The 18838-nt window shown below is 69.3% G+C and overlaps 6 protein-coding genes across 8 annotated transcripts; 3 read left to right on the top strand and 3 right to left on the bottom strand.

Moving 5' to 3' along the window:
* Positions 1-857: 857 nt before the first annotated feature.
* POP7 (POP7 ribonuclease P/MRP subunit) lies at positions 858-7635 on the bottom strand. Of its 2 annotated transcripts, none has more exons than XM_086871880.1 (2): positions 7551-7635; positions 858-1851 (listed from the first exon to the last, which is right to left on the bottom strand). In XM_086871880.1, exon 2 carries the CDS (start codon positions 1848-1850, stop codon positions 1362-1364), a length of 489 nt encoding a protein of 162 aa, XP_086728006.1. In that variant the 5' UTR covers position 1851; positions 7551-7635; the 3' UTR covers positions 858-1361. The 2 variants fall into 2 exon arrangements, with proteins under 2 accessions (XP_086728006.1, XP_086728005.1); XM_086871879.1 differs by lacking the exon at positions 7551-7635 and adding an exon at positions 2074-2117.
* ACTL6B (actin like 6B) lies at positions 2215-6826 on the top strand. 2 transcript variants are annotated; one of them, XM_086871827.1, is made up of 14 exons: positions 2215-2594; positions 2925-3001; positions 3182-3347; positions 3611-3711; positions 3783-3880; positions 4096-4190; positions 4779-4885; positions 5205-5294; positions 5374-5435; positions 5516-5630; positions 5854-5934; positions 6025-6120; positions 6503-6589; positions 6677-6826. In XM_086871827.1, the coding sequence occupies exons 1-14, from the start codon at positions 2480-2482 to the stop codon at positions 6755-6757; spliced, it is 1371 nt and encodes a 456-aa protein (XP_086727953.1). In that variant the 5' UTR covers positions 2215-2479; the 3' UTR covers positions 6758-6826. The 2 variants fall into 2 exon arrangements, with proteins under 2 accessions (XP_086727953.1, XP_086727954.1); XM_086871828.1 differs by lacking the exon at positions 6677-6826 and having other exon boundaries at positions 6475-6588.
* Positions 7636-7810: 175 nt separating the features above from the next.
* Positions 7811-10975, top strand: MEPCE (methylphosphate capping enzyme). Its single transcript, XM_086871814.1, has 4 exons — positions 7811-8992; positions 9801-10019; positions 10296-10422; positions 10707-10975. Exons 1-4 carry the CDS (start codon positions 7811-7813, stop codon positions 10757-10759), a joined length of 1581 nt encoding a protein of 526 aa, XP_086727940.1. The 3' UTR covers positions 10760-10975.
* A 70-nt stretch (positions 10976-11045) lies between these two features.
* PPP1R35 (protein phosphatase 1 regulatory subunit 35) lies at positions 11046-12006 on the bottom strand. The gene is made up of 4 exons (XM_086871876.1): positions 11849-12006; positions 11550-11766; positions 11352-11467; positions 11046-11275 (listed from the first exon to the last, which is right to left on the bottom strand). Exons 1-4 carry the CDS (start codon positions 11984-11986, stop codon positions 11111-11113), a joined length of 636 nt encoding a protein of 211 aa, XP_086728002.1. The 5' UTR covers positions 11987-12006; the 3' UTR covers positions 11046-11110.
* Positions 12007-12171: 165 nt separating this feature from the next.
* Positions 12172-13859, bottom strand: TSC22D4 (TSC22 domain family member 4). Its single transcript, XM_086871875.1, has 4 exons — positions 13199-13859; positions 13032-13126; positions 12756-12804; positions 12172-12529 (listed from the first exon to the last, which is right to left on the bottom strand). Exons 1-4 carry the CDS (start codon positions 13529-13531, stop codon positions 12335-12337), a joined length of 672 nt encoding a protein of 223 aa, XP_086728001.1. The 5' UTR covers positions 13532-13859; the 3' UTR covers positions 12172-12334.
* On the top strand, positions 13821-17776 carry NYAP1 (neuronal tyrosine phosphorylated phosphoinositide-3-kinase adaptor 1). Its single transcript, XM_086871809.1, has 7 exons — positions 13821-13864; positions 13945-14087; positions 14676-14826; positions 15335-15570; positions 15797-16633; positions 16714-16860; positions 17165-17776. Exons 3-7 carry the CDS (start codon positions 14678-14680, stop codon positions 17545-17547), a joined length of 1752 nt encoding a protein of 583 aa, XP_086727935.1. The 5' UTR covers positions 13821-13864; positions 13945-14087; positions 14676-14677; the 3' UTR covers positions 17548-17776.
* Positions 17777-18838: the final 1062 nt, after the last annotated feature.

The following is an 18838-nucleotide window of genomic DNA, read 5'->3' on the forward strand; positions in this document are numbered from 1 at the left end:
ACTGTCCCCGTCCCCAGCGCCACCGCGGCCCCGGGGGCGGCCCCGGGGACCCCCGCGGCGGGGAGGGGGGGGGACACGCCGGGCGGAGGGGACACGGGGGACACGGGCGGACGGGAGGGGACCGGGGTGACGGGGGAGGCGACGCGGGGACACGAGGGACACGGAACGGGATGGAGGCGACACGGCGGACACGGGGGAGTCGGGAGGGGAGCCGGGGAGCCCAGGTGACACGGGAGGTGACACGGGGGACCCGGGAGGTGACACGGGCCCCCTGCCAGGCCGTACGTGCGGCTCCGCACAGCCCGGCCGCGGGTCCGGCGCCAGCGGGGCCAAAGGGCACCCGGGGGCGGGGGGACGGCGACAGCGACGTCACCGACACCGCCGGGTCCCCCCGTGTCACCTGGAAGTGCCCCCGGCAGGGACTCCCCCACGCAGCCGGGACTCCCCGGGATCGGGGGCTGCGCACCTGGGGGTCACCTGGAGTCCCCCTCTGCTCACCTGCCACCCCGCGCTGCCCCTCGGTCCCTTCCGTCACCTGGGTGTCCCTTTGTCACCGGGGTCCCGCTCATTTTCCCACCCTCCCCCCGCCCCCCCGTGGAGGTTGCACGTCCCCGGTGTCACCTGCGCCCCTCTCACGTCACCCCCGTCCCCCCCTGCGGTCCCTCCTTGCCACCTGGGTCCCCCCCCCGGCCACCCCAGTCCCCCCCCTTGTCACCCGGACCCTCTCCCTGTGCCCCCCCCATCCCCTGTGTCCCCCGTTGTCACCTGGGGGTTTCCTGCCCCAAATGTCACCGATGACGCAGAGGAAGCCCCAGCCCCGCCCCCCCGAACCCCCCCGGAGACCCCCGAGGCGTCACTGCTGCCACCGGCTTTATTTGGGTGTCACATCCCCGTGTCCCCCCCGAGTCCCCGAGGCTGCTGCGGGGAGGGGGCTCAGGGTGACATCGAGGGGCTCGGGGGGGAACGGCGTGGTGGCCCCGCGGCCTCGACCTCGGTGGCAGCGCGGTGGCCTCGAGCCACCGGTGGCATCGCGCGTGTCCCCAGAGCATCAGTCAGGTCACAGTGTCCCCAAGGCCACCGGGGCCTCGCGGTGCCCTCAGACTCTCCCGGTGGCCTCTCGGTGTCCCCAAGTCCTTTCCGGCTCCCGGTGGCCCCGCTTCGAGTTGCTCTCGCCCGGGGGTGGCCCCGGGGGGCGTTGGTGCCTTCGGGGCGTCCCCGAGACCTCCTGTGGTGTCCCCGCGGCCGCGACAGACCTGGGGACCGCGGGGGTGGCGGGGTTCGGGTGTCCCCACGCCGGTGACGGAGCCCGGGACACCGGGGGAGTCCCCGGGAAGCGCTCGGGGAACCCCCCCCGGCCCCCCTCAGGCACAGGGGGCTTCCCTGCATAGCCGGATGTGAATGGCCGAGTTGTGCCGGGGGGGATCCCCGTCCTCGCCCTCGCCGTCCCCGGACTCGTGTCCGTCGTGGGGCGCGGGGCGGCGGGCGCGGGGGGCGCGGAGGGGCACGGAGGAGGTGCTGGCGTGCAGCCGCAGGGCCCCCCCCGCGCCCGCCTGCAGCTGCAGCGCCAGGTTGATGGTGCGGGGCACGGCCAGGCCCAGCCCGTGCAGCCGCAGCTCCCCGGGCGGAGCGGGGCCGGCCCCGGCAGCGCCGCCCGGCGCCAGCAGCCGCTGGCAGCGCCGCAGCTGCGCCCGGAAATCCGAGCGTGACGTCACGAACACGTCATTGCTGCCGGGCGCGCCGGGCGGGGGGGGCGGGCCCGGGGCCGGGCCCCGGCGGCGGCGGCGGGGGGGGGGCGGCCCGGGGAGCCCCCCCGGGGGCGGGGACGGAGCTGCGGGGCGGCCCGAGGACATTCTGGGGGGAGAAAATGGGGAGGGGGCGTCAGGGACGGAACCCGGAATCCCCCCCCGGGACCCCCCCACCTCCCTCACGCCGAAATTCCCCACAGGGACCCCCCCCCCGGCCCCGTAACCCCCCCCACACCGACCGTGAGAGCCCCCGTGGGACCCCCAGGAGCCCCTGGGGACCCCCGAACGCCCCCCGCCCTCCGATTCCCGCCGGGCCCCCCCCCCGCACCTCGCGCGTCCCGCGCCGCCGCCGCTTCCGCTGCCAGGCCACGCCTCCCCTCGGCCCCGCCCACTGAGCCGCGCCCACAGGACACCGCCCACATCAAACCACTCCCCCCGCGCAACATTTTTTGTGGTTTTGGGGGTTTTTTTTTTACGGTTTTTCCCCCTGCCCCTCTCGCGCCTTCCCCCGCCCCCGAACCCGCCTTTTCGGGGTTTTTATCCGACAAAACCGTTAATTCCCGCCCCGCGGTTGGGACTGGGGGGACCGGGATGATGCTGCAGGAGGGGCTTAAGCCCCCTTTTCTGCAGACCCCGCCCCACAAAGGGGCGGAGCCTCGCCCCACCGAACGCGCCCCCTCCTCTTTAACAAAGGGCCGCGGCCCCTTTAAGCGGCGCCATTGCGGCCGCAGCCAATGGGCGCGCGCGCCGCACGGCGGGCGCTGATTGGCCGCGGGCGAGGCCCCGCCCCCCCGGCCGGCGCTGTCCCGGTGCTGAACGCGGCCATGAGCGGCGGCGTCTACGGCGGCGGTGCGGGGGCGGGGCCTGGGGGCGGGGCCTGGGCGGGGGAGGAGCCTCGGTGGGGCGGGGTCACGGCGGGGGGCGGGGCCATCGCGGGAGGGGCGGGGCCACCGCGGGGGTGGGGGGGGCACGGGCGGGGGGGGCAACGGTGAATTGTAGGGGTGGGGGATGGGGGGGTCCCCGGGGGTGACCGGGGGGTCCCGGTGTCCCCGTCCTGCCCCCCCCAATATGAGGCGGGGGTTTTGTGGGGGTCGGGCGGGGGATCCGCGGGTGTTTTGGGGGGGGTCTCATTGTCCTGGGAGGCTCCGGTGTCACCGTGTCCCTGTCCCCCTCCCCCAGATGAGGTCGGGGCCCTGGTGTTCGACATCGGCTCCTTCTCGGTGCGGGCCGGCTATGCCGGTGAGGATTGTCCCAAGGTCGGTGTCACCGCGGCCCCTCCGTGTCCCCCCACCCCCGGCACGGACAAGGCCGCCGCGTCCCCCGCGTGCCATCCCCACGGCCCAGGTGTCCCCACGGCCGCCCCCGGCGTGGTGACAGTGCCACCGTGCCCGTGGCGCACCGCGGTGACCTCACCGAGGACCCGTGGTGTCCCCAAGGCGGATTTCCCCACCACGGTGGGGCTGCTGTCCCCGGACGAGGTGTCCCTGGAGCTGGACGGGGACAAGGACAAGAAGGGCGGCAAGGTTTATTACATCGACACCAACGCCCTGCACGTGGCCCGCGAGGGCGTGGAGGTCCTGTCGCCGCTCAAGAACGGCATGAGTGAGTGGGGGACACGGGGGGACACAGCAGGGGGACATCTGGGGACAAGGAGGAAGAGCAGGGACGTTGGGGGACACAGAGAGATACAGAAGGACGTTGGGTATGTGGTGGGACAGCGGAGACAGCGTGGGAACAGCCCAGGGACATCACTGGGACACCTGCGGGGAAAGGGGACAGGGGTGGGGACACCCCCAGGGCCACAGGGGGACCCCGAAGGGCCATCTCAGGGGCCACGTGATGTCACCCGGCCTCGTTTGTCCCAGTCGAGGACTGGGAGTGTTTTCAGGCCATCCTGGACCACACCTACGGCAAACACGTCAAGTCGGAGCCGGGGCTGCACCCGGTGCTGATGTCCGAGGCGCCGGTAGGTGCCAGCCCTGGGGCGGGCGGGGGCTGGGTGTCCCCGCGGTGTCCCCAACGTGTCCTGCGCCGCAGTGGAACACCAGGGCCAAGCGGGAGAAGCTGACGGAGCTGATGTTCGAGCACTACAACATCCCGGCCTTCTTCCTCTGCAAGACGGCCGTGCTCACCGCGTATCCCCGGCGTCACCCCCGCGGTCCCCTCCCCGTGTCGCTCCCTGGGACCCCCCCCGCGGTGTCCCTGTGGTCACTGTCCCCCGTGCCACCCCCAGTGTCACCGGAGTGCCCCCAGCCCCTCCCTGCGGCGTGTCCTGTTGGGTGTGGCCGGGGGGGTTTTGGGCGAGTGGTCAGCGGTGTCCCCTCCCCGTTGTGACCCTTGACCGGCGCAGCTTTGCCAACGGCCGCAGCACGGGGCTGGTGCTGGACTCGGGGGCCACCCACACCACGGCCATCCCCGTGCACGACGGGTACATCCTGCAGCAAGGTGAGAACGCACCTGGGACAGGTGAGAACACACCTGGGACACGCCTGGGGTGGGGGATGGTCATCTGGGACACACACGGGACACACCCAGGACAGTCCCAGGACACACCCAGGACACACCCAGGACAGACCTGGGACATACCTGGGACACACCCAGGACACACCTGGGACACACCCAGGACAGTCCCGGGACACACCCAGGACACACCCAGGACACACCTGGGACATACCCAGGACACACCCAGGACAGACCCGGGACACACCCAGGATACACCCGTGACACACCCAGGACACTCCCGGGACACACCCAGGACACACCCAGGAAACACCTGGGACACACCCAGGACACACCCCAAACACACCCAGGACACACCCAGGACACACCTGGGACATACCCGGGACACACCCAGGACACACCCCAAACACACCCAGGACAGACCCGGGACACACCCGGGACACACCCAGGACACACCCGGGACAGGTGAGGGCTGACCTGGAAGAGCGCAAGGGCCACCCTCAACAGCCAGGTCAGCGCACACCTGTCCCAGCTGAGGGGTGGGCGGAGCCTCACCTGGGCCCCGCCCCGCAGGCATCGTGAAGTCGCCCCTGGCCGGGGATTTCATCTCCATGCAGTGCCGGGAGCTGTTCCAGGAGCTCAACATCGACATCGTGCCCCCCTACATGATTGCTGCCAAGGTGGGTGTGGCCAGGGGTGGGATTTATCCCTTAACCCCACCCACTTTGGGGTGGGCTCATTCTTTAGCTCCACCCCCTTTTGGACAGCCAAATCTTATTCACCCTGTACATTAGCTCCACCCATTTTAGACCACGCCTATTTTGTGCGGTGCTATTATTTGGCTCCACCCTTTCATTAACGTCACCCTTGGACCCCTCCCGCTGCCCCAGCCTGGGGGATGCTCCAGCACTTTCCTTTAACCACGCCTCTTTCGCATCATTAATCACAAGCCACGCCCCTTTGGGGCTGACCACGCCCCCGGGACCCCCCCTTTCCCAGGAGCCGGTGAGGGAAGGGGCCCCCCCCAGCTGGAAGAAGAAGGAGAAGCTGCCCCAGGTGTCCAAGTCCTGGCACAACTTCACCTGCAATGTGAGTAGGGGGGGTTTGGGGAGCCCCTGAGGGGGGATTCGGGGTCCTGACCCCCTTTTTTGGGCTCCTTTTCCCCCAGGAGGTGATCCAGGACTTCCAGGCCTCCGTGCTGCAGGTCTCGGACTCTCCCTATGACGAGCAGTGAGTGCTGGGACTCCGGGGTGGTTTGGGGAGGAATTTTGGGGCAGGGAAGACCCCAAAATCCACTGTTTTCCCCCCAGGGTGGCAGCGCAGATGCCGACGGTTCACTATGAGATGCCCAACGGGTACAACACTGACTACGGGGCCGAGCGGCTCCGCATCCCTGAGGGGCTCTTTGACCCCTCCAACGTCAAGGTTTGAGGGTCTTAGGGGGATCTCTGAGTGGGCTCAGGGGTTTTGGGGTCCTGGGGGCTTTAGTGGACCCCCATGCCCCAAGTTCTGTTCTTTTACTCTTCCAAACTCAAGTCTTCAGGGTCCCCAGCAGGGTTTTTGGGGTCATGGGGTGGGTCTGGGGATTCCCAGGGGGTACAGGGTTCAGGGGGTGTTTTTGGGACCCCCTGATGCCCCCTTTCCTCAGGGTCTCTCGGGGAACACCATGCTGGGCGTGGGACACGTGGTCACCACCAGCATCGGGATGTGTGACATCGACATCCGGCCGGTGCGTCCCGGGGCTGTGGGCTCCGGGGGGGTGTGGGGAGCGGCAGGGATATCCCAAATCCTGCCGGTCCCCTCCCCGTGTCCCCCCCAGGGTCTCTACGGCAGCGTCATTGTCACTGGCGGGAACACGCTGCTGCAGGGCTTCACCGACCGCCTGAACCGGGAGCTGGCCCAGAAAACTCCCCCTGTGAGGAACCCCCGAGATCGGGACGGGGGGGTTGGGAGGGGCTGGAGGAGACCCCAGATTTACCCCTGAGGGACCCTCACAATTTGGGAGGGGGAACTGGATGGGAACCCCAAACTGTCCCCGGGAGAGAGCCCCTGATCTGGGGATTTGGGGAGCTGGGGGGGAGCCTAAAAACTCTGAGGGCTAAACCCCTCTGAGGGACATTTGGGGGTAGTGGGGGCACCCAGACTGGAGCTCTGGGTTTCTCCCAGTTATTACCAGTCACTCCCAGTCGCCTGTGGCGGATTCCCAGTCACCCTCAGTGGCTCCCAGTGGCTCCCAGTTGCCACCAGTGGTTCATAGTTGTTCCCCCAGTGACTCCCAGTGACCACCCCCCCCTCAGAGCATGCGGCTGAAGCTCATCGCCAGCAACAGCACCATGGAGCGGCGCTTCAGCCCCTGGATCGGGGGCTCCATCCTGGCCTCGCTCGTGAGTCTGGGGCTGCAGGGAGAGCCGGGGACACCTCCCCTCCTGGGACTCCCCAACAACCCTCCAAACGCCCCCAATTCCCTGCAGGGCACCTTCCAGCAGATGTGGATCTCCAAGCAGGAGTACGAGGAGGGCGGGAAGCAGTGCGTGGAGCGCAAGTGCCCCTGAGGGGGCTGCCGGCCCCTGAGGGGAAAAATGTGGGGAAAAAAAATTAAAGCCCGCAAAACCTACGAGAAACCAGCTCTGAGACACCTGTGGGGCTTGGTGGCGGTGGGGATTAAAGGGGGATGTTCGCGTGTGGGGCTGCGAGACTTTTCCACCGATTTTGGCGTTTTTCGCCTCAAAACGAAGCGCGGGCAGCGATTCCCGCGTGCTGGGTCACGTGACCGGGGCTGGTTGTGTCACGAGGGGCGCGGGAGGCGCGTGCCGGGACACTGCGCCGGCGCGAAGGCGCGTGACAGCGAGGGGCGGGAAAGAGGGGCGCGCGCCAGACGCCGCGTTGCTCTCGCGAGACGCGGCGGCGCCGCTGTGCGGCCGCAGCGAGAACTGTGCGCTGTTTCTCGCGAGAGCCGCGCGCGCGCGCCGTGCGTTCCGTTACCGGGCCCGTTGGGCGGGGGGGGGGGGGGGCAAGAACCGGTTCGGTGGCGTCACGAACGGAACGGTAACGTGAGTACACGGCCAAGGGGCGGAGGAGACACCGTTGCTGGAACGGGAGGGGGTGTGTGGCCAGAAGGCGGTCGCAGTGCGCACGCGCAGCCCCCGCACGGACTCCATCTACCGGCAGCCTCTGCGCGCGCGGCGAGGCCCTCGCGCAGAGTGGCATTTTCCCGCCTGCTCCGCCTTCCAGCCGCCGACCGTCCCCGCTCCTCGCCCTTCCCTCAGACCTTCAGCAGGATCCCCCCCACTCCCTCCTCTCCTGCTCCGCCCGCCGTCCTCCCGCGGTCTCGGAGCAGGCGCTCACCGAGGGCACCCCAAGCTCTTCAGGCCCCCTTTGTCTCCCCGCGCGCCGACTCCCGTTATTGGCCGCCGCGCTCTCTGTGGCCGCTCCTATTGGTGGCTCGGTTCCTCCCCGCCCTGTTCTCTGGGCGTGCCCGTGTTTAGTCCTGCCCCTCTCCTATATAAACCCCGCCGGGCCGGCGCGGCGCTGCCATCGCGGGCGGGAGGCGGCGGGCGCGGAGGCCCCGTGCGCGCGGGTTCCACCGCTCCCCCCTCCGGCGGCGCATGCGCGGGGGCGGCGCGGCGCAGCGCGCAGGCGCGGGCCGGGCCGCCATGGCGGCGGCGCCTGAGGCCTTCCTGGTGCCGCCGCCGCCGCCGCCTCCTCCCGCCGCCGCCGCGCCACCCCCGGGACCCCCTGACCCGCCCGAGCCCCCGCGTCCCCGCAATGGCCTCCGCGCCGCGGGCGGCGGCGGCGGGAAGCGGCGCAGCAGCTGCGGAACGAAGCAGCCGCCGTGGAAGCGGCGGCGCCGCGCGGCCTCGGAGTGCGGCCCGGTGCTGCCGTCCGAGTTCCTGCTCGGCGGGAACATCTTCGACCCGCTCAACCTCAACAGCCTCCTGGACGAGGAGGTGAGCCGGGCGCTGAACGCGCGCACCCCGCAGTCCTCGCCGCTCCCGCAGCGAGGCCGCGACCCCGTGGAGATTCTGGTGCCGCGGGACATCACGGACCCGCTGAGCCTGAACGCGCCGGGCGAGGGGCTGCGCTTGGCGTCCCCGGCCAAGAGCGCCCGGCGCCGGCACCGCCACCGCGGCCAGCAGCGGGGCAGCGGCGCCAGCGCCGCCAACGCCGCCGGCGGCGGCAGCGGGCCCGGTGAGGAGCCCGCCCGCCCCGCCGAACCCTCCGCCGCTTCCACCGCCCCGCCGTGCCCCGCCGCCCTCCCCGCCCCCGGCCGCCACCGCAAGCGCCGACGGACTTGCAGCAAATCCGAGGGGCCTCGCCCGCCGCCCCCTCCCGCTGCCGAGAAGCCGAAGCCCCCCGGGAAAGCGGCGCAGCGGCCGCGGCACCAGGTGCGCAAGTTCCAGTACGGGAATTACTGCAAATACTACGGGTACCGCAACCCGGACGTGGAGGACGCGCGGCTGCGGGTGCTGCGGCCCGAGTGGTTCGCGGGGAAGGAGGTGCTGGACGTGGGGTGCAACGTGGGGCACCTCACGCTGAGCATCGCCAAGCGCTGGGCGCCCGCCAGGGTCGTGGGGCTGGACATTGACGGGCGGCTGATCCGCTCGGCCCGGCAGAACATCCGCCACTACCTGTCCGAGGGGCTGGGGGCGGACGGCGACGCCGCTGGGGGGGCCAGGAAGGGCTTCCCCGCCGCGCTCCTGGCCAGCCGGGGCCCCATCGCTGCCCCGCAGCTCCCGCCCGACGGGCCCGGGGCCGCCGATTTCCCGCACAACGTCGTGTTCGTCACGGTGAGTGCGCGGGAGGGCTTTGGGGAGATTTGGGGGAGTGACAAGCGGGAACAGGGGCTTGGGATGGGTTCTGGAAGGTCTTGGTGGGTCTGAAAGGGACGCGAAGGACGTTTCGAGAGTCTCTATGGCTCTGAGGGGGTGACAAGTAGATGTGAGGGGTTGGTAAAGGTTTTAGGGGGTCTTGGTGGGTTTAAGGGGGCTGGAGGGATGGAGAAGAGTTTTAACTGGGTTTTGGGGGGGTCTTGGTACGTCTAGAGAGGTAACGGGGGGTTTGGGGGTCTCCAGTGCGTCTGAGGGGGATCTTAGATGGGTTTGTGTGGTGGCAGGCAGTGCAGGGGGATTTTGGGCGGTCTCAGGTGAGTTCCAGGGCGTTGTCTGGGGTCTGTCTGTCCAGGGGTCTGAAGGGGGTCACCAGGAGGTTGGAGGGGTGTGGAACCCTCCATTCCATCCTTGGGGTCTGTGTGGGGCAGCTCAGGGCCTCAGTCTGGGGCCTCCAAAATCCCCGAGCGGGGTTCAGTATGTGCCCCCCACCCCCCAAATCCCTGTGTGTGACTCAGAACGCGCCCCTCACCCACCAAAACCCTTCGGTGGAGCTCAGCAAGTTCCTCTCACCTCCTAAAATTCCTCCATGGGTACCCCAAAACCCTTTATTGGCGGTCAGAGTGTGCCTCTCACCCTCACAAACCTCTCGGGGTGCCCCCACGTCCCTCATTCCCCCCCAAGCCCCCTCTGTGGGGCTCAGCCTTCCCCCCAAGCCCCCAGCCCCCTTTCCGGTGCCCCCCGCTCGCTGACCATGCCCCCCTGGCAGGGGAACTACGTCCCGGAGCGCGAGGAGGCCGTGGGGGCCCAGCGCCCCGAGTTCGACGTGCTGCTGCTGCTGTCCCTCACCAAGTGGGTGCAGCTCAACTGGGGCGATGAGGGGCTCAAGCGGCTCTTCCGGAGGGCGTTCCGGCACCTGCGGCCCGGCGGGATCCTGCTGCTCGAGCCGCAGCCCTGGGAGTCCTACCGCAAACGCAAAGGGCTCACGGTGAGGCTGGGGGTTGTAAAATGGTCGGGGGCGGCATTGTGGGGTTACAAAAGGGTCTGGGGGGACGTTGGGGGGTTATAAATGTGTTTGGGGGGTCACAAATGGGTCACAGGGGTTCCAGACAGGTTTGGGGTAGTCACAGAGGTTGTAAAGGGGTCCGGGGGATGTTTGAGGGGATGGAATGGAGGGAATTGGCACATTTAAAGGGGACGGAATTGGGGGGAGGATCTCCAGGGGGGTGTTTCGTGTTCTTGGGGGCTGATCCCTTGTTCCCAGGAGACGACGTACCGGAACTACCAGCGGATCCGGCTGCGGCCGGAGCAGTTCCCAGCGTACCTGACGTCCCCCGAGGTGGGGTTCGAGCGCTGCGAGCTCCTGGGGACCCCCCAGCACAGCTCCAAAGGTGGGGGGGACCCCAAATCCCAGGGGCGGGACTGCAATCCCAAGGGGGTTTTAGGGGTCAGAGGGTTGGGGGTGGTGGGGGGCACCAGGTTTGTTAGAAAATGAGGTTCTGGTGGGGTGGGGGCACCCACAATTGGGTGTTTGGGGTCACCCAGACATTGGGAGGGGGGAATCACCTCAGATCCGGGGGGAGTTTGGGGCTGGGGGGTACCTGGGGTGTTTTGGGGTGAAGTGGGAGGGTTGTAAATTTGGGGCCCCCTTCACCCAATCCTTTTTTCCCCCCAGGCTTCCAGCGGCCGATTTATCTCTTCCACAAGGGACGAGGTGACGCCCCCTGAGCCCCCCAGAACTGCCCCCGGTCTGGGGGGGCCCTGACGCTCCTGGGGTGGGGAAGGGGGGGGGTTGCTCCCCACCCCACCAGATGCCAAATGGGGGGAGGGGCTCTGTTTTCCCCCCTCCCCCCAATTTTTGGGGTGTTCCCTCCCCCCCCCGGGCGTTTGCCGTGGTTTGCTCTGTGCGAGGGGGGGCCCCGGAATAAAGGAGGTGATTGGTCAGCAGGGGAATTGCTTTTTGGGGGGCGGGAGATTTGTAAAGGCAGGGCGAGACGAGGTCACACACGCCATCTAAAGTTAAAAATAACTGTTTATTTTTTTGGGGAATAAAGGGGGGTTTCTGGGGGCTGTTTCCCCTCAGTAACCCCCCCACTGCTGCAGCTTCTGGTACATGGCAAAGGCGGCTCCGGGGGGGCGCGGGCGGGCCCGGGGGGGCTCGGGGGTGCTGTGAGGGGGTAGCCAGGGCCAGCCCATGGCCCCGCCAGCACCGCCTGCCAGCACCCTCAGCTGTGGCCCCGGCACCTGCGGGGAACAGGAAAGGGTGGGGGTCCCGTCGGCACGCGGGGGGCGCAGGGCAGGATTTGGGGTCCGGTCTCACCTGCGGGGGGGTGGGCGCGGGAGGGGCCGGGACCCCCCTCCGCGGCCCCGGCGGGGGCGGCACGGCCAGGCTGACGAGGCCGCGGAAGAGCCGCTGGGCCTGGGGCACGTTCATGGCTGAGAAGGATTTTGGGATTTTGGTCAAAACGGAGAGCGGGAGGGTGGGTGAGCACCGAGCCCCCCCCCCCCCGGCACTGACCTGCGGCCGCCGCCCCGCCCAGCGCGCTGCGGGCGGCGAAGGAGCTGCCCAGGAGCGCGGCCGCGGCCCCGGGGGCGTCGAACGGCTCGGGAGGGGCCCCGGCAGGGCCCCCCCGGCTGCTGTGCAGGGTGGGGGTCGCCAGGGACGGGGTGGGGATACCCCCATCTTCATCCTCCGTTTCCTCATCCCGGATCGCGGGGCTGGGCGCGAATCGCACCTGGAGGGGAAGGACTGGGGTCACCGAGGGCCGTGTGTGGGTTCTCTCGTGTCTCGGGCTGTCCCGTTCCCCGCCCCCCCACCTGCCGGGTGCCGCCCCCGCGTCCCCCCCGCCTCAGGATCCCCCCGGGCGGCGGCGGCGGCGGGACCGCGCGCGGCCTCATGGCGCCGGAAGCCACGCCCTCTTCCGCCAATGGCCACGCCCCTGCCGATGACCTCATAAAAATGGCCACCGCCCCCTGCTGACCTCCCCAACATGGCGGACCCCGGGGTTCTCTCGCCCCTCCCAACATCGACCCTCGGACACCGCGGGTTCGAGGCCCTCCTTGTCCGGAGCCGATCACGCCCTTTTATAGACTCCAAATTCACTCAGGATTTTCCTAAAATTGATACGGCCCCTCCCCCGTGCTGTAAAAATCGCAGGTTTATTAAAAAAGGGCCGACATTGCGCAGGAAGGGCAAGACAGCTCGGTGGCTCTCCCCCCCTTCCTCCCAATAAAGCAGCAGCGGTACAGTGAGCGTGGGCCCCCTGCCCGCCCCCTGAGAACCTCCTGAGAACCCCCCCAATATCAGGGTGGTGCGGGGGGCAGCACAGGGGGCTGCAGGGACGGCAGCTGGGCCAGCTGCTGGGGGGTTGCGAGCGCCCGGAGCACACGGTTCTCCCTCTCTAGCGCCGTACGCCGCTCGCTCAGCTCCCGGATCTGCTCCCGCAGCGCCTCCACCTCCTCCCGCACCGCCAGCAGCAGGTGGGACTTCACCAGATCCTGCGGGGAGAGGTGTAAGGGTCCTCCCAGAGCCCCCCATCCAGGACACAAATCCTACATCCACCTCCCGCAGGCCTCTATAGCGACCACTTTTGACCTAAAGCCTCCCTTCCAGGACCCAAAGCTCCCAAATCCAGGTCCTACAGCTGCCATTGGGACCCACAGCCCCCCGCTGAGACCCAGTAGCCCCTCTGGGATCCCCACCGTGAATCCCCCCAAGTCTCACCATGGCCCTCTCAATCTTGTTGTCAATGGCGGTGATGCCGCTCCCGGAGCTGGGATGGAAGGGGACAAGGATGGTGTCAGATGGACCGATGGACACCGCCCGTCCCCCCCACTGGACACCTTGGGTGGGAGAGGGAGGGGCAGAGCTTTCACCCCCCTCCCTCCCCCCGTTTCCTTCCCCTTTTTAGGGTGGGGGAGGGGAACTGGCGCCCCTCCCTCGCACCTGTCCAGCTCCGCCCCCACACCGGAAGTTCCTAGACCAAAAGTTCCGCCTCACCCCTCGTCCTCGCTCTCCTCGCCAGCCAATCCCAGGCGCGCACTGAGCTCGGCCCCGCCCCCTGGGCGTGGCGACGGCGGTTTGGGGGGCAGCGCCTGTAAACAAAAGGGGTGGGGGTCGGGGGCGTGGTCACCTGGGCCCCACCCCAGGAGACCCCTCCCCCTCACCTGCTGCACCAGCTGCGCGAAGGCCCCGAGAGACCGAGGCTGGTGGGCGGCGGGGACGGCCCGGGGGGCGTCCAGCGACACCGGGACCCTCCCCCCGCCGCCGCCACCTCCCCGCGGTGACGCGTCCCGCTCGTAGAAATCGCGGCAGAGCCACCGGCCCCGCCGCAGCACCTCCCCCGGCGACAGTAAGCGAACGAGGCGGAACCGAGAGCCGCTGGGGCTGCCGGAGGAGGAACATGAAGAACCGCTCGCGGCGCCAGAGGCATCGCCGGGCGCGGTCCCGCTGGTGCCACGGACGCTGGTGATGGCGAAGCCGCTTTTCTTGCGGCTCATGGAGGCGGCGGCGGCGAGAGGAGGAGGAGGAACATGGCGGGGCCGGCCCGGAGCCGTTACCGGCGGCGGCGGCAGCGGCGGCAGGACCCGGAAGTGAGAATCGGAAGTGATGTTGCGCTTTAAGGCATTCCCGGGCCGCGCGCGGGCACGCCCCGCCCCAGGCCGCGCCTCCACAGCAGCAAGCCACGCCCACAGAGCGTGCCCCTCGACCACGTGACCCCCGGCGTTCCGCGGGTCCTCCGCTCCGCCAGGGGGCGCAAGCGCCGCCACGGCGCGTCCCGGACGCTGCGTCAGCGCCAATGGAGCGGCGCGAGCGGGAGGCGGGAGCGGCCGGTGAGGGAGGAGGGGAGGGATGGGGGTGGGCCCGGTGCCCCTCCCGCACCCGGTGACCACCCGCTGCCCCTCCCCCGCAGGCCGCTAGACCCCCCCCCGCCATGGGCCAACGCCCCCCGTGAGCCCCCGGCCCGGGCCCGGCCGTGCTGGCGGCGGTGGGGGGGGGGGTGCGGCGCAGGATTCCCCCCCCCCCACAACCCTGGGACCCCCGAGAAAGCGACAGGTAACGAGGGGCGGGGTGGGAGAAGACCAAGAGTCCTGGGGGGGACAGAGCAATCCGGTGTCCGGGTGGGGTGGGGAGACCCCGCATCCTGAGGGGTGGGGGGGTGAGGGGGGAACCCCAGGACTGAGGATAATTTGAGCGTTCGGGTGGGGAGGGGGGTTCTGGGAGGGACCGGACGGGTTTGGGGGGGGTCCCCAGCATCGGTGCGAGCGGACGGAGCCGGGTGTCCAAAGGCGTTCGGGTGGGGAGGGGGACACCCCGGAGTGACCGCGGAGGGTTCCGGGTGGTGTTGGGGAACCCGGTAGGCGGGGGCCAGGGACACCCCAGTATCCCTCAAGCTGGGGGGAAGGGCAGAGGGGCCCCAGCCTCCAGGTGGGGAGGGGGGTCCTGGGGGGACCGAGGCGTTTAGGGGGTTTTGGTAGGGCGGGCATTGAGACCTAACGTCCAAGTGGGGGCTTGGGGCTTGGGGGTGGCGGTAGTCAGGGGCATGAGGCGGTCCGGGAGGGGCGGGGGGGTCTCGGGACACAGGGTCCGGGTGGGTCTCAGGAGCAGAATTCGAGGGGCGGAGTCTGAAGGCCCCGCCCCCAGCCATGAGCGCCCCGCCGCGGTCGGAGCTCGCCGCCGCCGCCGCCGCCCTGCTGCGCCTGGGCGAGGAGCGCCCCCCGGCGGCCGCCATGAACCTGCTGCAGCGCAAGGGCCGCCCCGAGTGGCGCCCCCGCGAGGAGGAGCCGCGGAAGGGGTGAGGGGACAACGGGGTCATCCCGGGGAGGACACTGGGACCCCTGGGGACAGTCGGGGAGGGACCCAGAAAAGGCCCGAGACTAACTTGCTGGGAAACTGGTATCTCTGGGACCACCCTCAGTGAACATCAGGCGCCCCAGGACCACCCTGAGCCACTCAGGGGACATTGGGATCCCTTGGGACCACCCTGGGAGGTTACACAACCCATCGGAATTTCCCTGGCAGGACCCAAAGAGCACCAACTCACTCTGAGGGAACCTGGGACCCCTTCTCCTTCCCAGAACCCCCCTGCAAGAGCCCCAGTGCCCCCTGTACTCCTGGGATTGACCCTGAGACCCATGGCCCAGCTTGTGCACCTCAGAACCACCAAAGATGGGGGACCCTAGTTTTCCCCTGTGCCCAAGTGCCCCTGCAGCACAGGAGCAAAGTCCCAGAGCACCTCTAAGGGGGTTGGGGCTTCCCCAAAACTTTCAGGGTTGCCCTGACCCCCTTTGTCCCCTCCCCAGGGTCCCCAAGGCGCGGGAGGGGGGGTCCCTGCGGCGCCCACTGCGCGTAGGGTTCCTGACCCTGCCGGCGCCACAGGAACGTGGCCCCCGGCCCTGTGCCCCCGGCATGGCCCCCCGCTCCTTGTCCTGCCATGCCGTGGGGCTCCCTGACGCAGGGGTGCCCCTGCGCCCCCCTGGACCCCGCACGGGGCCCCCCGAGGGTCGAGGCCTTGAGGCACCGCCTGCCAAGAGAGGTGGTGAGTGGAACTGGCGGGCTTTGGAGAGGGCTTGTCGGGGCTGGGGGGTTATGGTGGAGCTGGGGGCAAGTGAGGAGCTCAACGTGGTGGGGGTTGCGGGGAGGGGACGGTGACTTTGGGAGATCAGGGTGGCGTCCTGGGGAGATATGGGTGGCTGGGAAGGGATGCAAGGAATCTGAGGGGGCACGGAGGGCGTACCATTCCCTGACACCGTTCCCTTCCCCAGGCACCCCCCGAGGGGGCTGCGTGCGGCAGACACCCCCCCTGAAGCCCTCACGTAGCCCCCAGACCCGGCTGTCAGCCGGGGCAGCCCCACCACCTCTGTCCGAGCAGGGGGAGGCGGAGGAGCCCGTGTACATCGAGATGGTGGGGGACGCCCGGGGAATCCCGGGGGGGGATCCCCGGCGGGGGGGACCGGGGGGAGCCCCCCCCCCACCTGCCGAGGAGCCCGAGGCCATTTACGAGGAGATGAGCTGCCCCCTGCCCGCGGGGGAGGGCCCGGGACACGCTCCTTTCTCGGGACACGCCCCCTTTTACGGACACGCCCCACACACCGCCCACGCCCCTTTCAGCGGACCCGTGCTGCACTCCGGCCACGCCCCATACACCGGGCACGCCCCTTTCTCTGGACACGCCCCCCATTCCGGCCGTGCCCCCTTCATCGGCCACGCCCCGTTCTCCGGTCCCGCCCCCATCCCGCCGCCTTTCCCCAACCTGCTGCCGCCCCGCCCGCCCCCTCTGGCCCCGCCCCCCGAGGCGGCCTCGCGCCTGCCCCTGCCCTCGCGCCGCGAGGGGCCGCCCCCCGCCCGCGCGCGCAGCCACTCCACGCCCCTCCCCCCGCACCACGCGCCGGGAGGCGCGGGGCGCGAGCGGGGAGGGGCGGGGCTCGGGCGTCTGCCCCTTCCACCTTCTGCCGAAGCCCCGCCCCCCGGGAAGCGCCCGCCCGCCTACGAGAGCCTGCGCGGGGGCGTGGCCGCGGGAGGCCCTGCCCTTGCCCGCGAGGAGGATCCGCCTCTTCGCCGGGGGGGCGGAGCCTCCGCCCGCCGCGGGAAGGAGAGCGAGAGTGAGTGACAGGGGCGGGGCTTGCGGCGGGGCCACGCCCTGTGGGTGGCACTGACCGTGTTTCCCCCCCCCCGTTCGCAGAGGCGCCGGAGCCCCCCCGGGAGGAGCGGGGGGGGCCGGGGGCGGTTCCCCCTCCCTCGGGGATCCCCGTTCGGGCCGAGGGGCCCCGGGGGCGGCCGGGACCACCCCTGCCGTGCCAGACCTTCCCCGCCTGCGGCAGAGCCTCGGGTACGTACGGGGGCGCCGGTGTCGGGGTCACGGGAGATTCGGGGCGCACCTGTTGGTGAAGCTGGCGGGGGGTGGGACACCGGGAGGGCACCGGGAGGTTGCATAAGGGTAGCGGGGGTGACGCAGAGCGACACGGGGGACATCCTAGGCGGAACGGGGACATTTGTGGGGGCAGAGAGATCTCGGGTGGGCGCAGAGATTGGCACAATCTGAGTGTACCCTTTGGCCTGTGGAGGGGGTGGCACCTGTAGGGTGGCGGGGGGGTGACACCGCGACCCCCTGACGCCCTCCTCCTCACTCCCAGAGCTCCCCGGGGGTCCCCGCCTGGGCCGCTCCGCCTCCACCTCGGGGGTGCGCCAGGCCGGGGCCCCCTCGTTCCCACGCGGCCCCCCCTCATCGCGCCCCCTGTCCGGAGGGGTCCCCGGCGGGGGCTTTGCCGCCGCCCCCCGGCCCCGGGACGGGCAGCTGCAGGAGGTGATCGACCGAAAACGCTGCGTCTGCACCGAGATCAAGGCGCGGGGGGGGCGGGGGGGGGGGCTGTGCAAGCAGGACAGCCTGCCCCCCCTGCCCGCCCCCCCCGCCTGGAAAGGGGGGGCTGCTTCCGAGGGCCGCCCCCCGCCCCCGCCGCCCCCCGGCACCCCCCCGGCCCGCCGGCCCCATGCCGTGCTCTGGGACACCGCGATCTGACCCCCCCGGGGTGCCTGGAGCACCCCAAATCCTGCCCCTATGCTTTGGGGGGGTCCCCAAAATCATGGGGGGGCTCCTAAGGATAAAGGGGGGGGTCCTAAAGTGGGGAGGGGGGGGCGACACGGCTGGGCCGGGTTGGGGAGAAATGGGGTGGGTATTTATGGTATGTTGTCTCCTCATAAATATCAGGGGGGGACACGCTCCTGACACAAACGGGGGAGGATGGAGACCACCCCTCCCGGGGTAACAGGGAGGGACCCCAAAAAATGGGAGGGGAAAAAAAAAAAAAACCCCAAAAAGTGGGGCGAGGTCGAGGCCCTCATTAAGGGGGATTAAACCCCCCCCAGTGCGGGGGGCCCCCACGAAGGGGCTGTGGAGTCTCAATATCGGAGTACAGCTCCCCCTGTGAACTACGGGGGTCCCTATGGATGGGGGGCAGAGCTCCCCGGTAACGGGGGGTTCACCCCTCGCTAAGGGTGTCCAGCCCCCCGGAAGGGGAGGGTGCTGTAACTGCTTTGCAATGTATTTATGGGGGGGTATTTATGGGGGTGCATCAAGCAGGGGCCGGGGAGGGGGTTCCACTCCGGGGGTCCGCAGTGCGGCCTGTGGGGGGGGTGGGTGGGAGTTGTGTTGGAGGGGGGGCCCCCAGTGCGGGGGGGGGGGGTTGTGAGAGGGGAAGGGGGATCTCCTCTGGGATTTTGGGTGGGGGACCATGGGGGGGGCAACGGGCCCCCCCAACCCTTTCCTGGGACTCCCCCCAGGCCCTCTGTGCCTCATCCCCCCCCGCCCCCGTTACCAGAATTGCCTTCGTCCCCGCGGGGTCCGGGGGGGCCCCAATTTGGGGGGGGGGGCGTGGGGACGGGGGGTTTTGTAACGTGGTTCTGTGCACTATTAAAGAGAGATGCAGCTGGAATTGTTTGTCGGGGGGAGCATCCCAACAATGGGACTGAGACCCCCCCCTACAGCCGCTCAGTAGTTAGAGGGGGGTGAGAGGGGTTTGGGAGAAAATGACCCCAAATGGGTTGGGGGAAAAGAAATAGTAGTGATTTTGTGGGAAAATTACCTAAAATGAAGGGGAATAATAGTGAGTTTGTAGGAAACCGACTCAAACGAGGGAGGGCCTGATAATAGTGATTTTTTGGCGAAAATTAACTAAAAAGGGCTAGAGAAGTGGAAATAATAGTGAATCTTTTGGGAAACGACTCAAAATGGAGGGCAGTAATAGGGGTTATTGGGTGAAAAACACCCGAATCGAAGAGAATAATAGGGAATTTATAGGAAAATGACCCAA

This window comes from Cyanistes caeruleus, chromosome 37 (assembly GCF_971803275.1).
Source record: "Cyanistes caeruleus chromosome 37, bCyaCae1.hap1.1, whole genome shotgun sequence".
Taxonomy (NCBI): Eukaryota; Metazoa; Chordata; class Aves; order Passeriformes; family Paridae; genus Cyanistes; species Cyanistes caeruleus.

Excerpts from the sequence above, each read along its gene's own strand:
- POP7 (XM_086871880.1), bottom strand. The coding sequence starts at position 1,850 with ATGTCCTCGGGCCGCCCCGCAGCTCCGTCCCCGCCCCCGGGGGGGCTC.
- ACTL6B (XM_086871827.1), top strand. The coding sequence starts at position 2,480 with ATGGGCGCGCGCGCCGCACGGCGGGCGCTGATTGGCCGCGGGCGAGGC. Across the intron at positions 4,191-4,778 it reads CGGGTACATCCTGCAGCAAG|GCATCGTGAAGTCGCCCCTG; the intron begins GTGAGAACGCAC and ends CCCGCCCCGCAG. Across the intron at positions 4,886-5,204 it reads CCTACATGATTGCTGCCAAG|GAGCCGGTGAGGGAAGGGGC; the intron begins GTGGGTGTGGCC and ends CCCCTTTCCCAG.
- MEPCE (XM_086871814.1), top strand. The coding sequence starts at position 7,811 with ATGCGCGGGGGCGGCGCGGCGCAGCGCGCAGGCGCGGGCCGGGCCGCC. Across the intron at positions 10,020-10,295 it reads GCAAACGCAAAGGGCTCACG|GAGACGACGTACCGGAACTA; the intron begins GTGAGGCTGGGG and ends CCTTGTTCCCAG. Across the intron at positions 10,423-10,706 it reads CCCCCAGCACAGCTCCAAAG|GCTTCCAGCGGCCGATTTAT; the intron begins GTGGGGGGGACC and ends TTTTCCCCCCAG.
- PPP1R35 (XM_086871876.1), bottom strand. The coding sequence starts at position 11,986 with ATGAGGTCATCGGCAGGGGCGTGGCCATTGGCGGAAGAGGGCGTGGCT. Across the intron at positions 11,468-11,549 it reads GGGCGGGGCGGCGGCCGCAG|CCATGAACGTGCCCCAGGCC; the intron begins GTCAGTGCCGGG and ends AATCCTTCTCAG. Across the intron at positions 11,276-11,351 it reads CCGCGCCCACCCCCCCGCAG|GTGCCGGGGCCACAGCTGAG; the intron begins GTGAGACCGGAC and ends TGTTCCCCGCAG.
- TSC22D4 (XM_086871875.1), bottom strand. The coding sequence starts at position 13,531 with ATGAGCCGCAAGAAAAGCGGCTTCGCCATCACCAGCGTCCGTGGCACC. Across the intron at positions 13,127-13,198 it reads TCGCGCAGCTGGTGCAGCAG|GCGCTGCCCCCCAAACCGCC; the intron begins GTGAGGGGGAGG and ends TTTTGTTTACAG. Across the intron at positions 12,805-13,031 it reads GAGGAGAGCGAGGACGAGGG|CTCCGGGAGCGGCATCACCG; the intron begins GTGAGGCGGAAC and ends CTTCCATCCCAG.
- NYAP1 (XM_086871809.1), top strand. The coding sequence starts at position 14,678 with ATGAGCGCCCCGCCGCGGTCGGAGCTCGCCGCCGCCGCCGCCGCCCTG. Across the intron at positions 15,571-15,796 it reads ACCGCCTGCCAAGAGAGGTG|GCACCCCCCGAGGGGGCTGC; the intron begins GTGAGTGGAACT and ends TCCCTTCCCCAG. Across the intron at positions 16,861-17,164 it reads CGCCTGCGGCAGAGCCTCGG|AGCTCCCCGGGGGTCCCCGC; the intron begins GTACGTACGGGG and ends CCTCACTCCCAG.